The 15,024-nt window shown below is 43.9% G+C and overlaps 1 protein-coding gene across 10 annotated transcripts in view; it reads right to left on the bottom strand.

Moving 5' to 3' along the window:
- The window catches only part of LOC137187670 (ephrin type-B receptor 3-like), a 62,737-nt gene that overhangs the window by 12,686 nt on the left and 35,027 nt on the right, over nucleotides 1-15,024 (bottom strand). For 2 of the 10 annotated variants that reach the window (XM_067596748.1, XM_067596745.1), the window contains exons 3-11: nucleotides 13,709-14,381; nucleotides 9,939-10,094; nucleotides 8,538-8,873; nucleotides 5,889-6,025; nucleotides 5,074-5,236; nucleotides 4,422-4,530; nucleotides 2,811-2,863; nucleotides 2,435-2,557; nucleotides 31-278 (exon numbers count right to left, since the gene is read on the bottom strand). In XM_067596748.1, coding sequence (XP_067452849.1) covers nucleotides 31-278; nucleotides 2,435-2,557; nucleotides 2,811-2,863; nucleotides 4,422-4,530; nucleotides 5,074-5,236; nucleotides 5,889-6,025; nucleotides 8,538-8,873; nucleotides 9,939-10,094; nucleotides 13,709-14,381 — 1,998 coding nt within the window. Of the gene's footprint in view, nucleotides 1-30; nucleotides 279-2,350; nucleotides 2,570-2,810; nucleotides 2,864-4,421; nucleotides 4,531-5,073; nucleotides 5,237-5,888; nucleotides 6,026-8,537; nucleotides 8,874-9,938; nucleotides 10,095-13,708; nucleotides 14,382-15,024 lie in introns of all 10 variants that reach the window. The other 8 variants (XM_067596747.1, XM_067596739.1, XM_067596749.1 and 5 more) reach the window with 6 other exon arrangements.

Raw genomic sequence — 15,024 nt, forward strand, 5'->3', positions numbered from 1 at the left:
GTGTTTGTGTGTGTTTGTGTTTTTTCTCACCCTTAGGAAGGAGTCCAGTGCCCCATTCTCCATGAACTCGGTCACAATCATCACTGGTCGACTTTTGGTGACCACACCCTCCAGGCGAATGATGTTGGGGTGGTCGAACTGGCCCATGATGGATGCCTCCGACAGGAAGTCTCGCCTCTGGCGGTCAGTGTAGCCCACCTTGAGAGTCTTGATGGCTACGATGATCTCCCGCCGCCCAGGCAGCTTGAGGCGACCGCGGCACACCTCCCCAAACTCTCCTGCGAGAGCCCAGGTGAGACAGCCAGAGAAACAGCAAAAGATGGAAAGAGAGAGAGAGAAAGAGGGAGGGGAGAGAGGCATGACGGAAGAGTGGAGGAGAGTGGGGGAAAAGAGGGGAGAGGGGACAGTTAACTGGTTAGAACCAAGGAGCCAGGGAAGGGTAGCAGGAGGGGTGGGACAGGGGAACTGCAAGAGAAGCCAGGACTCTAGGCCAGTGTCAAGGATTGGTGGTGATGGGGGAGCATACAGTGACTTTGTGATGTTAAGCTACAGATTAACATTAACAGCATGGTGAGTGTGAGGCATGATGATGGAATGTGAGCAGATGTAGAGTAGAAAAAATGCATGTTGAAATAAATAAAATGGGTCAAGTAGGGTGAAAGGGTGATAGGAGTTGAGGGGGACAGAGGAGGACGGGAGAAAGGATAAAGGGGGGTGGTGCTAAGCTTCGGAGGGGTCAGAGAAGCGGGCACAGGATGAGGAGATGGGTGGAGACAGAAGCTTAGGGGTTCTGGGGGTTGCCGACGCTTTACGTTTAGAGTCTACACCAAGCGTGTGCACAAGTGCAAGAATAATTAGGCGATGACAACAATGTGTTTCAACACGGGTGCAAAGGTGACAGAGTGAGGGAAATCAGGGGAGAGAGGGCAGGGGATGGAGGAATGGAGGGATGGGTTGAGGAGGGGGTAGAGGAGAGGAGGGGGACAGGGAAGACAGGGGTTGAGGGTTTGTCACTTTAAAGGCGAATGCTGGGAAGCGACGGGTTTCAAGTAGTAGCCTCAGCAGTAGAAGAGCTGTCGTAGTAGTAGTAGCAGTAGTAATGGTAGTAGCAGAAGCAGTGGTAGGGATTCCCATCTCTGCCATCACAACGTCCTCCATTTTGGCTCAGATACAATGCTAAGAAAACTCAACCTCACTTGGCACAGTCCTGCAGCTTTTGAGCAGAGATATTACTATCAAGTATATCAAATACATTAAATACTTAACTATCTACAACATCATATGTCAGGGAGGGTTTCTAAAGAAGGAAACACAACCACATAAGTGCAAGGAACAGGGGTCAAATATAGTGATCAAGTTAAAGCCCTCTTTAAGGAAGAGGTCACTTAAAAATAAGCGGGGTCAGAAACAGCCAATCCTGGACAAGAAACATTGTAATATCTTACGCCCCATCCAGAAAGGATTCATATTTCAGGGGGATGTGGGAAGTAGATGTTGGCATTCTCTTTCGTAAATAGATGGCAAATCACAGGAATTGCTTTACAAAGCCCAACACACACAGGCTAGAGCACTTAAAACAATTTCATGTAAGAGAGCCACAACCCATTTGATAAGCTTGTGGGATCTGACTCTCTACATGGGCAGTTCAACAACTGTATGTCAGTACAAATTGGTTTGTATGAAAATCTTTCATTACACCCCACAAACTCAAATGCGCGCATAATGATGATATTCAAAGGTAGGGAACAGAGAACTATAGATACTCGGGTTATACTGTAAAACATAAAGTCTCTGGACAGGAAGAAAAAATTGGAGGGCCAACAAGTGTAGCAAATATTGCACTGGCCTGTAATTAATACTGAAAGAGATAATAGAAAAATTACATACATGCGCAGGATTAAGCTCTTCCCTAGAGAAATAAATCCTGTCTGTTTGGGGCTGTAATCATTCATTGTCCAAAATCTGCTTTCATTAGACTCAAGAAGATGTTTTATCAGTTAGTTAGTTTACAGCTATGTCATACTAATTTACAGTTATTATTATTCTTTTGCACAGCAGCTCTCCTGTTCCAGGATTGGGCTCGATTTTTATTTTAGGACACAGGTTTAACAGTAATCCACTACACAAAAGGTGTTACAGCTACTCTAAATGCACATGATATGGAAAACAACGTAAGGGTGCTAGGACTGTGCGTCAAACTAACTTAAAGAAAGAGAACATAACTAGTACTGATTTTAACACAGGAGAGTGCTGGAGACATCTTTAAGACTGGAAAGGGGTACCTAAGAGGTGTCGAGTGAGGTAGGGGAGGGAGCAAGGAGAGGGCTAGCGATGAATTGAGTGAAAGTACCGCTTGGTGTGAAGTCCTCTAACGGTATGGCCTGGAGGTGACTAGCAGTCTTCCCCCTGTAGCTCAGGAGCTTTGGTGGGTTACCTGCGCCAATGACCTCCTCGATCTTCACGCAGGAGACGTCGATCTCCTTGGCAAACTCGCGCACCGCCTCGTTGGGGTCCTCATAGGTGAAGGGGTCAATGTAGACCTTCATTCCTGGCGTTACTATAGGGGATTCAGTGGCAAGAACGGGAAAGTGAATCTTTGCTGCCAAAACATCTTCTATAACAACCAAGTAGAAATCCTTTATAATACTTCATTATTGAACTAGATGATCAAACCATTTCATATTTTGTGAGCTATTCTTTAGTGATTGGGGATGCTAAGTCATTGATTGCTAAGTGGAATCACAGAAATATTGCTGTTGGTGGAATGTGGATCGTTCAAAAAGGACAGGCATCTCAGAAAAGACACTTACTGTATTGCTGTAGTTTCTCTGTGTACTCCGATTCTGAACCATTTCTCTGCTTTCTGTTGAGAAAGATGAAAACACAAAATGAGTCATGTGGACTCCACACAGCAGGGTGCAAATACTGGAAAGGAACAAAGACATGAAGAGAAACTGGATCCCTAATAATGTCTGCAGAAATGTAGCCACACCATGATGTTTCTTGGTGAAGATGTATCAATGCCTGTTAGTAAAATGATTCATACTTGGGGACTGTAACGCAAGTCTAAACAAAAGGATATCATACCATTGTCTGAAGCAGCAAGTGAAAGCCATTCACTCCTGGTACCCCTAAAATGAGCAGCCGAGACAAAAGCAGTCTCAAACAGCAAGCTCAGCTGTCTCGCCTTCCTCACCCTACAGACATCAGACTGTTCGTTTCAATTCAATCTGCCTCTTATTTTCTCCTCATGGACTCTTGCTCTCTTGCTGTCATTCTCTCTTTCCTTCTATATCCATTTCTCATCTCCCTTTTTCTCTCTTTCCCATGTCTTTCTGTTTCTGTATCCTCATCTTTCTCCATGTGTTCCTTCTGGAGAACGATTGGGGGGGGGGAATAAAGACGATGACAGAGAGAGGGGGCTGGGTTGTTGAAATTACATGTTAATGCGGTTCCTTTGTTGTCTAACCAGTAACCAGGGCAATAATACCCGATGGTGATTTGCATCTTATTTCAAATTCTAATTTGGTTCCGGAATATACCGAAGCCCTGTGTTTTGTGTTATTACTATTTTCTTCTTCTTCTTCTGTGGCAGTCAGAGCAGCGGTTAAGCCAAGACCCTGAGAGAGACACAATGTAGCGGTGTGAAAATAGAGGAGAGCGAAGAGGCAGGAGGAAGAACGAGAGGAGGGGGAGCCAGGGAGATTATTATTCAGTCTAGCGTGACCGATGCCCACGCTTGTCAGCCGCTGCCTGAACTGGCTTGTGGAGGGAACCCAGTGGGCGCCAGTCAGCGGTGGGTGCCAACCTTTCACACATGTATATACACACACACACACTGCATTTGCTGCTTGACAAATGAGTGGTATAAGGATAAACGAGTGTGGTTAGACCCAGTTGATGCAGTGTCAGACTTTCTGAAAGGTGTGAGCAGCCACTCGCATCTTCCTAGTCAATTGGGCCCAGCAGACAAGAGCGCATCTGGGTTCTTTGTGGTCGGGCAACCGCACATTTGATTGTGAGTGAGGCCATGAGGGCAGGCCTATCAGGCCCAACAGCTGCTCCATCACGCTGTGTCCAGTGAGCAAAGTAGCATTTTAGCCAAAGCTGTTTACTATTCACAGATTCAGAAGGCTAATCTGGCATTCAGTGGCCTCACAGGTGGCACAGCAATCCGCTGAGACTGTTCTGGGGTGGTTTGGAGGACATACAAACAAAGTTGACATTTGAAGCTATTTCAGTTTTTTCAACTTGAAGTAAAAATGTCTTGTACAAATGTTTCTGGAAGTCCTTGCTGTTTGAACATATTCTGAAGGCCTGAAAAAAGTACATAAGTAAGAGTAAAGTATGGCAAATTGCTCATTCTCGTCTTTCAAATGTTCTAACTTTTTGAGAGGCTGAAAGAAGAATTATATTCTGACCTGAGGCAGACAATAGCGATGACAACAACTGCAATGATGAAGACCAAGGTGGCAGTGGCTGATCCCACAATAAGTGGTAACTGCTCTTGCCATGACTTCGGTGGGTCAGCTAAGGGGTCAAAGAGAGAAAAGGGTTACTTAGAGAGCTTGTCACAAACATACACCCACACTAGCTGTAATCCATTTCTATTGCCTAAGACTGTGCCGTTAGTCTAACTAAAGGTTTGTGCAGTATGTCTCTCACGCCCACTTTTAAATTGTATGCTTACATAAGTAAAATCATGCCCTTGTGTTCCTCAGGCTGTATGAAGCAGAATGGAGTACAACCTCTGACTAATAAATGCCTTTATGAACACTGCACGATAGACTACTGAGTTCATTTGCTTTGTCTGTTTAATGATAAGCACAATGTAGAGCAAGACTGAGACTGATTGCTAGGAAATGATAGATTTTCACAGAATCGTAAGTCATGAATTTCTCTACAAGGATTTCAGTTCATTGAAAAATAGGTAAAGTAGCTTCTAGCTCTATAAGCTTTTGAGCCTCCATTATGTTCGTGAGCTTAAACACAGAACTATTAGAGGTATTGCTGTGAAGCTACAAATACCCCAACATATCCCTGAGTAATAGAGTAGGTATTGGAGTGACATACTTTGCAGGTTGGTGCTGAAGTCGGCTGGGCTGCTGTAACGACCGTAGCCAGCCACTGTTCGGGCACGGACCTGTACTACATAAGGCGTACCAGCCTTGAGACCTTCAATGCGGGCATTGCTCCGTTGGGCAGTCATGGTATGTGCGATGGCCTCACCTTGATCCTGCAGACAGAGACAGTCACAGATGAAAACAAAATCAAATATAAGCCCCCTGTGCTGTCTCATTCATCATTATCCCCTCTCTGATTCTCTAACCTTCCTGACATGGCTGACCAATTTAACCGTGCAGGCGGGTGAAAAAAAAAAAAAGGACAGCGAGAGAGAGAAACAGAAATTGAGAGAGACAGATTGTAGCTGGCGTGTTAATCCGACGGGAGAAGGACAAGACAACAAACAGAGCATTTATATACTGAGTGCCTTTGTACTCTCCCTGAGGCACATCCAGTCACAGCTCTATGGGCCCCTGGAAAATACAGAAACTTTCAAATGCATGGATTGAGAGTGGACGGGGGGTAAGAGGGAGGGCAAGAGGGAGAGATGGAATTAGGGGCACAGAAAAGGGCAGAGCATAATGGAAATATGGGAGAGGGTTGGGAGGACAGAAAGAGAAAAATGAAGGAGGGATAGAGGGATGGAAAGAGGGCAATAAGTAGAGAAGGATGATCACACAAGCAAAGATTGGAAATTGTGACTTGCCTCGGTGCAACCATGTGTTTATCAGCATAGGCATTGTCTTGCACATTTACAGAAACACAGATGAAACAGAGACCATGAGAGTCAATGAAATTGGATTGAATTAGAGGCGTTGACTTACACTGCCGCTTACCTTCTCATGGTACTTAATCTCATAATCCAGAATGATTCCGTTGGGTTTCTCTGGAGGCAGCCAGGACAGGCTCATGGTGCTCGCTGTGGCCGCCATCAGGTGAACTGTGGGCACTGCAGACGGAGCTACACAGGGAAAAACAAATAAGAGAAAATCCGCCTTTTTTTTAACGTTTTCTGTGTTATGTCTTTTCAAGTTCTATGCCCTTTGTGTGTCCACACAAGCCTAAATACGAAGTCTTAGGCTGCTGGCTTTGTGGAAAGCTTTGGCCAGTGGTTAGTATGCAGAACCATTCCCCACTAATGCTCAAATTCTTCCTCTGAGAGTCCTTGGGGAAGGAGAGGGGATGTCTGATTCTACTGTGACAAGTGAGTCAAACTACAAAACTGATGGATAAGTCTGGTGTATGCAGTTCCCTCTGCCATACACTAACTTTAGGCAAATGTAGGAACAAGTATATACACATACTGTACATACAGATGGAAACATTTCATATATTCCACTGCATGCTGAACCACTGCTACATTTTTGCTTCTTCCTCAAGAGGAAATGTTTGGGAACAGTTATGTTTTCTCTTTTCTTTTTAGCTTTAATAATAATTTGTATGCATTATGCACTGTGCATATATAGAATGTTACAATTTCATTTGGCAGACATTTTTATCCAATGCAATGCACACATGAGAGTTAATACAACAAGCAAGGATCTAGTCAGGAGAGAACACAAGTGCCATAAAGCTGTATGTGTTTACCTACAACTGCACATAAATGTGCACACACCATATAGACTATTTAATTTATATAATGTGCGCACAATTACACAAACAAATACACAGGGATATGATATAAAACATACCAGCACTCCACCCACCTGAGCTTTCCATGCTTTGTTCACATGTGCCTATTAATGGCCAAGTGCTGTCTGCCTCACTGTCTCTCTTTCCTCTCTTCGAAGTTCAGTTTTGTTATGTACCTCTGACTCACTCCCTCCTCACTGTCTACTTCATTGCTTTTGTTTCATAACTTCAACTGTCTCTCCCCAGTGGTACCTTCTCTTAAAAAATGATGTTACTCACTTTTTCCTATGCACACACAATCACCTTTTTTAATTTCCTCTTTGTTTGCTGTCCTCCACAGCTCTTCACTTTTCGTCTTCCTTTTCACCACTACAGACCAGCATCCCCTCTCTGTCTCCACCTCTCTTCCTTCCTTCAGCCCTTCCCCCTCAGTCTCCCCATTTTTGTTAAAACTTTTTAATCCCCAGTTTTTCTTCTTTGATCCCCCAGCCCCCTTGCATTTCCTTTCTCCCTCTGTTGCTTGTGTTTGTGGCCAGACATCCTTCTGTTTCTCTTTTTCTCTCTTTGCTCCCCAAACCTTCCCTTCCCTGCCTCTCTCCCTCCCTTGCCAGCCCCGTCCATCCCAGCCCTGCATGTCTCTCTTTCTCTCCCAGAAGACAATACCTCTTAGGCAGATCCCCTGGTTACTCTAGCCAGGGGATTAGGGGCCCTCCTCCGGGAGAAAACGTTGAAGTAACCATGGAGGTGGCCCCTGGGGCTTATCACCGCCCTAGTATTTATTTTGGTTGTTAAAAGGTGAATGCACATGCAGGGATGGTCTTGGGACTACACCAGGGGATAATCTGATCACAGTTGATGCTCTCTTGCCCCCTCCTTTCCTGTCTCCTCTCTGCACCCAACTGACCTGGGGCAACCATGGATGGACACTGGTCCCTGTCAGCCCAGTGCTAGACCCCTCATAAAACAATGAGGGCCTCACATGGGGCCTTGTGGGGCCTTTGGGTCCTAGACCCACAAACAGAAGGCAATCCTTAAGCATCTTTTTAGGAGCAGGAGCAAAAGGGTAGAGGTGAGGAGGACAAGGCCATAGAGAGAAGAGAGAGATGATGGGGGATGGAGCAAAGGATAATCCTCAATGTTGTCTAAGCCTGCCCAAAGAGCAAATTTAACATAGAGACTAAACACACCCAAAGCACAACTTAAGAGCCCTGGGAGAACCACAACAAAGACACCATCTCATGAGAACATAAGTGTAGAGTAAGCTTAACAATACTCTGCAGCGCAACACATCTACGTATCTACCTTGACATTCAATTTGTATGGCAAATCTTACAACAAATCCAAAAAAGGAACATATGCAATAGCTTATCATTTTACTCTGAATTATTCTGTATATACATTAGCTGATATGCAATTGTCTATGCAAAAAAATAAAAAAGAATACATACAGCCCTGATTGCTTCATTGGCCTAGTTACTGTTGTTGCTGTGGGCTGTAGGAGCGGTGGGTTGGAAGCAGTGGGCAGCTAGAATACTGAAGGTTCAACACTTTGAATACACACTGCCTCGCTATTGCTATTTGCAGCGGCGTTAGTGCAGAGCATGATGTGGGCGTGTGAAAAAAAGGTCCCTTTCTAAGCTCATTCAGAAGAATGTCTTCCTTCTCAATCCCTGTTCAAAGGGAAATATGTAACATACTCCTACATGCAAACAAGAAATTGATCACTACTTCTTAAGTAGAGAAAGTATTCTCTGACATTCTTTTGTACCTTTTTTAGCAGTGCCCACAAGTTCAATATTGATCGTTGACAGGCAGTCATGAGGATGCAGAGCTGTACCTACCAGCCTGATTTGTGGTGATGTTCACTGCAGAAAACTGAGGTGTATAGGGACTCTTGTTGGAAACCCCATTGACCGCCTGAATCTCAAAGCTGTACTGTGTGTGGGCTTGAAGGTTACGGACAGCCACACGTCGCTGGGTCAGGCCCAGGTGGCGTGGTGAGATTTCTACGTTGTCGTCACACCGTGAGCACATTCCCCGTTCAGGCAGGCACTTTTTACAGATGACGTTGTAGAAGGTGTCGTCGCGGCCGCCCAAGTCACGTGGGTCACTCCATTCCAGCACAAGCGAGGTTTCGTTCACAATGGAGATGACGCTGCGTGGTGCAGAGGGAACAGCTGCAAAAGGGAGGTAAAGCATGGATGAGATGAGGAATATAGGTTTGGAATGAGAATGAATTTAATCTCCATGCACAATAGTTGTAAAGAAATTTGTCTTGGTGACAGTGCAGAGACATACTGACAATAGACAGAGATTCATATTGCAAAGCATAGTTTACATATCACTACACATATACATTCATTATGCCATAGCTGCTATCAACACAATTCATAACCTAAAAATGTTCATTGTGCTGTGGTATCACTACATTTTTCACACATTGACTAGAACATTTTTTTCTTCCACTTGTTTTTCACATAACAAGAGACTGTTCTAGCAGTTCTTCAGAAAAAAAGAGGACAGGAGTTCAAATATGAATTGCATGCTCATTTCCACTATGAGCCTGTGTGTGTGTGTGTGTGTGTGTGTGTGTGTGTGTGTTTGTGTGTGTGTGTGTGAAGTGCTGGGGGGGACGAGCACGAGACAAACTATTGGCAGAGGCTTGGCAATTCTTATCCAATTACCAGAGCCTTATCTCTCACTGCACTGTGGGAGAATCAGCCCCCCACCCCAGCAACAGAAAAAAGGATATTCTTCTCTCCTCACCAGTGAATGAATTAGCTCCTACATGTGCATGTTTGCTTTTAACGAAGGCACTGCACTGCTACTAGAAAAAAAAAAAAAATCCTCCACTTTCTGTCTGTAAAGAGGTGGCAGCCTTGAAAATAGATAGACTTCACTGGAAGGTGGCAAGGGGAGGGGTTGTATGATAAAGTTTTGGATAATGTTGGGAAAGCAAGCAGGATTGTTTGCTGTGTGTGTGGTGTGGTGGGAAAGCACACCTGACGGCTGATAAATGTGACTGAGGTCATAATTCAGAGAGGGAAGTTTGGGAGAACATTTACCTCTCAGTCAAGAATTATGTTTTATGGATACCATACATTTGATCTGTCTGTATTTTGACTGGAGAAGAAGAACATGTTGTGCCTTGTTTTCTAATGAAGTGCATTAATAGCACTATATGTTATGACTTTGAAAGATGAGGATAATATTCCAATCAAATAAAAGCTGTCTTCTCTTACTCGTGCAGGGAGAGTCAGGAGAGTCTGTGTCTGAGCGGTAGAAACCGTTTCGACAGGAGCAAACGCTGGCTGCTCCTGAGCTGGCACGGCTGTTGGCTGGGCAGGGCAGGCAGAAGCTGTCCCCCTGCTTGGATTTGAAGGTGCCAGGGCTGCAAGCTGATGGGAAAAGAGAGAAAAATGGAGAAATAAAGGGGTGAATAACAACGTAATATACTGAAATTAATGGTTTAGAAAGTAGCCATTGAGCAGTTGAAGGACTGTGTACAATAATTTTCAATAAAACATTTGTGTGAGTCACATATCCAAATGGGCAATAGGCCACCCCGATTCTGAATGAAATACTTAATTTTACACTCACTAATCCTTAGCTTTAGTGTGCAAGCATTAGCAACAGAATGTAATGTGTGTAAAAATACTGGATATTTTTATAATCACATGGCCTACATTTGAAACACTGTTCCACGCCACCGGTAAAATGGCTGACATGTCTTATTTAATGTGTTTAGCATATGTACATGTGAGCACAGGCACTGATTTGTTCTTGTCCCTTCAAACTCTCAGGTCACCGTTTGCCTCACTTATGAAGAGTGCATCTCCTACAAACTTTGTGGAAAGGGAGAGGGTTGTTTGGAGCAGCAAGGAGCTGTTTGCATAAACCAATGCTCACACGAAAAGACTGTCAAACCATATTACATACATGACCCTCAGAGCCAAAATGCTGGCATGGGGCTTTAATCTGAATTTTGCCTTTCATGAAATACATATAAACATACACACAGAGAATCAGAATGGCACACATACCGCATGCTGATGTGTACACAAATGTGGATCTGCACTCAACTGTGCAAAGATGCGTGTACTCACACACACACACACACCATCCTGGCCTCAAGTCACCTCAATGCACTCAATGCTAAGAGGCTTTCCTCAAAAGTATGTCTGCATTTATAACACTTCAATTTAGTGAGACAGACCCAAAATAAACTACCTTCAACATAGTTCAAAACAACAAAACTGCTTACTGAATAGGCCAAGCCTAGTTAATTAGACAAAGCCCTACCTCCATTTATAGCAGCTGCTTGGAAGTTTATAACTCAGGTGATAAGTTGCAGATAGGCAGGGAAACACTGACAGCAGTAGTGTGATTCAGAACACTTTGGCAGGCTCCATATCTTTGATAAACTGTCTCGTTAAAAGATGAATGAGTTTGCTGTGGTGCTTAATAAAAAAGACGAGAGCAGGTAAGAGCGGCAAAGTTTACAGGGGCCAGTTGATTAGCCGACCCACTAGTGCGTTCGCTCGTCAATGTCAAGGACACACTGCTACGTTTGTCCCTCTGAATGATAATAACCACCATAGATACTGAGTTTGTTTTTCACTCTCTGTTGGAAACAACCAAGGTTGGAGGACAAATCTACAGCAGACCACTTCCTGCTCCTGCTATTTTCCTGGTTTTGAAAGTTCAATATTAGCACATAACCACTAGTTGTTTAAACCGTGTACATAAGCACTGAGTGTGTTTGTTCTTCCACCATTAATCAAAGTCATCTACACCACTGGCTAACAGGAAGTACTGCTTGATTAACAGATAAAAATGACCTTGGGTTTTGCTAGGTGGGAGAACAGCTTCTTTGATTTGGTATTGTGACCCATGCAAGTCCATTTAAGTTCATCCAACACAAAGTAAACTACAAGCAATTTCTCAACTCGCAAGGGATGAGAGTATTGGTTTTTGAACATGTTAGCCTCACGAAAGATGTTGAAGGAGCATTCCCATTTAAAGAAGCATTTTTTTTTCCAGGAGGAGGGTTGAAACTGCTGATCAATCACTTCCAGTGAGTAAAGGGGTCATCCTCTTCCTTTCATCCATTTTCCCTGTAGAGGAACCACTAAAGAATGAGGAAGAAAGAGAGACAAGGGGGTAGAAAAAAAGGGAGGGAGAGGTGGAAGAGGTGGAGGCATAGAAAATGCTAATCCTGAAGGCGCTTTTTTTCCCCTCTTCCCCACTCCCCTGTGTCTTATCCTCTCATGCAGAACATAGAGCTTAAGGAACTGATTAAAATGTATGCTGAAATTGGAAAGTGTGGAGCATGAAGAAAAAAAGTGAAGAATATTGGGGGTGAAAAATGTGCAGCAAACGAGTGGAAAGGCAAAAAAAAAGGCTCATCGATTAATATTAATGGGGACATCCTTACTGTAACTCTGGTGGGGTATTAATGAGAGCAACGGCCTTCAGTTTGGGGAGGAATGCAAGAAGGAGAGGTAGAGGCTAATACAGAGAAAAGGAGAGAAACAACGGTGGAGCTGGAGGAGATACTGTATGTTGGAATGAGGACAGAAAAGCAGAGAGAAGAGTCAGTGAAAGGATGATTAGAAAAGACTATTGAGTAAAATCGTGAGAGAGGAGAGTGGACCAGAGGACAGGCAACGTGAGAAGAGGAGGACAGATGATTTATCCCTTGTGGTTTCCGGTGAAGCTTGATTAGAGAAAGTTTTATCAGGGCCCAGTTGCCAGGGCTTTAACCTTGAGCTGCCAGGAACAAACAAATGACTTTTTAACCAAATACACCATGCTCTATATGTACTATACTCTTGTTTTTTCTTTCACATACAGACATACACACTGTCCTTCTAAAGGTGAGTACACATTTAATACTCAGGGTATGCCAGGAGCTACCAGTATAAAAAAATCCACTCTCTTCCTGATGTACAGCATGGATACTGAACAAAAGGTCTTCTCAGCTTCATCTCTCTCTACTATAAGAATAATGAGCCCTCTGAACCCAGGCAGCAAGGATGATGTGCAAAATGTGCACAAACTGTACATACACAGGCAAGTCGTAATCAACCCTGCTCATCAATAACCTCGCCAGCTCCCCTCTCTCGCTGTCATTCTGCTGGCTCCATTTGACCTATGCAACCTAAGCCTAATTTTACGCCCCCATACCCCTCAACACACAAACTTTCTATTTATCCTACCCTCTCCTCCTGCTGTCACCTGCACTCCATTTCAGCTGAGACCTTGCTGTTTAAATTCACCTTGTTCTCAACCTTTGTGAACCCGTCATGTTTTCCATCAGACCTGAAACCATCATAGGGCCTCCCAGCTCTCATAAACAGACAGCCTCCCCTGCATTTCCATTTATTTAGCAACCAGCTGCCAGGCAAAACTGAGGTCAGAGGAGTGACCGCCTGCTGACAGTGTCATCTAGTGTGTATTATTCTACCTTGTAGTCATTGAATTAATGTGTCAAAGAATACAAGGCAAATAAATGGCTCATAATAATATGGCAGCTGGCCAATCGAGTGATAGAGGCTGTAACCTGTAACCAAAATGATACGATTCAATCTTTGCAGCAATTTGTGTGTCCACAACAGTCATGTGTCTAGATGAAGTGTCCTTCAGCAAGACTTTGACCCCTTACCACTCACTCATTGCAATTCACTCTGCATAGATTCATTGGATAATATGTGCCTAAAATGCAAATGTAACTTTTCTCAGATGAAATAATGTGATACATTATTGATCACCATAGAGAAATTCCCCCAACCTCACCATCACCTTCCAGAGAGGTAAGACTATGACATATGCTAAAACAAATAGCACACTGTTGTGTAGAATTTGTAGAGATTCATTGACAGCTGCCTGTTTGCTAACATAAGACTTGAACATTTTGTACCACACTGAAGTATGTTTCTCTAAACTCTGGCTTAATCCAGCATCATAAACATTAAGTAATAAACCAAAATGCTCTTATGAAAACACTAACCTTGACATTGAGTGTCCTTCATGGCTGGTTCAAAACCAGCTGAGCAAGTGCAGGCACCCACGGGAACCATCCACTCTCCATCTCCGTTGCAATAAAGCTTCAGTGGCACAGACACCTCCAGGGCATTGGGGACACAAGTTCCCGGTGCAATGACCAAGGACGTTGCCTCAGCCCCAGTTGCTGTCTCTGGGAAAACTGCAAAGTTGGCGATGGTGGTGGAGCACTTCTTATAAAACACCCTCACTGAGATGAGTGACATGCAAGCACCAAGGTCCTGGAAGGCCAAGTAGAACCCGGCTTTGGACAGTGGCCCGAAACTTCGGACTTTTGTGTTTACCCGTCCAGATTCAAGCATGGAAAAGCTCTCATCTGGGGCAATAGTGTCCACCTTCACATAAGGGTTCTCCATCCAGAAAGGGCTGGTAGCTGTGGCTGAGTCTGAGTCAGATTCATAGTAGAAGAGGTTGAAGGTCTCTTTGCAGGAACCTGGGATGTTAGGAATGCTGTTGCAATCACGCACTGTGAATTTCATTTCCACATATACACGTAGCACATCCTTTCGTGGGATGAAATCACTGCGTAGCCAGTTATTCTGGTTGAGCTCACGTACATTACAGACTTGGTAAGTCCGGATGGGATTCATGGCATCATCGTAGCCGCTCACTTCTTCCCACTACAAAGAAAGAAGAAGAGAAGCATGAACAAATTAGAGGCTGTACATATTTGTTGATATCTTTGACAAATACTCAGACAGTTTGGGAAATACTAAGACCAATTTCTGGTATGTATCCCCAGTCTTGGTACACCTTGTATTAAAATTCAAGAGCTACATTCAGTCACATTGCATTGTAAAGCAGAAATGAAAGTACCAGGGCAGAGGTTAGGACCTGGAGAGACAGAAGTGAAGGGAAATATATATATATTTTTCTCTCTTTGGGTATTTTCAGTTATATTCTCTTGCCTTTGCCATGCTACGCCTTTTATCTCAGGTTAGTGTAGCGAAAAGCCAGGGACAAGGGCTGCAAATTCATCACAATTACAGCAACCTGTCACCTCCTCACCACAGAGCCACCACAGCATGTTTACCTCATATCTGTTTGGAAGTAACAGCCACATTGCTTCGCAACCAATTACGCTTTAATTATTGAGCAATGATCACAATGTCCTCTAATAAAGACGGGGAAAAGGCTCTGGTTAACCTTCATGCTTTTCTGTTTTTACACTCCTCTACATCTTTCAATGCTACTACAGTACCCAGGGGGTAAATTACTGAGGATAAAATTGGATTAAATTTTCTAAACTTTGATTACCAGCTT

This window comes from Thunnus thynnus, chromosome 8 (assembly GCF_963924715.1).
Source record: "Thunnus thynnus chromosome 8, fThuThy2.1, whole genome shotgun sequence".
In the NCBI taxonomy this organism is placed as follows: Eukaryota; Metazoa; Chordata; class Actinopteri; order Scombriformes; family Scombridae; genus Thunnus; species Thunnus thynnus.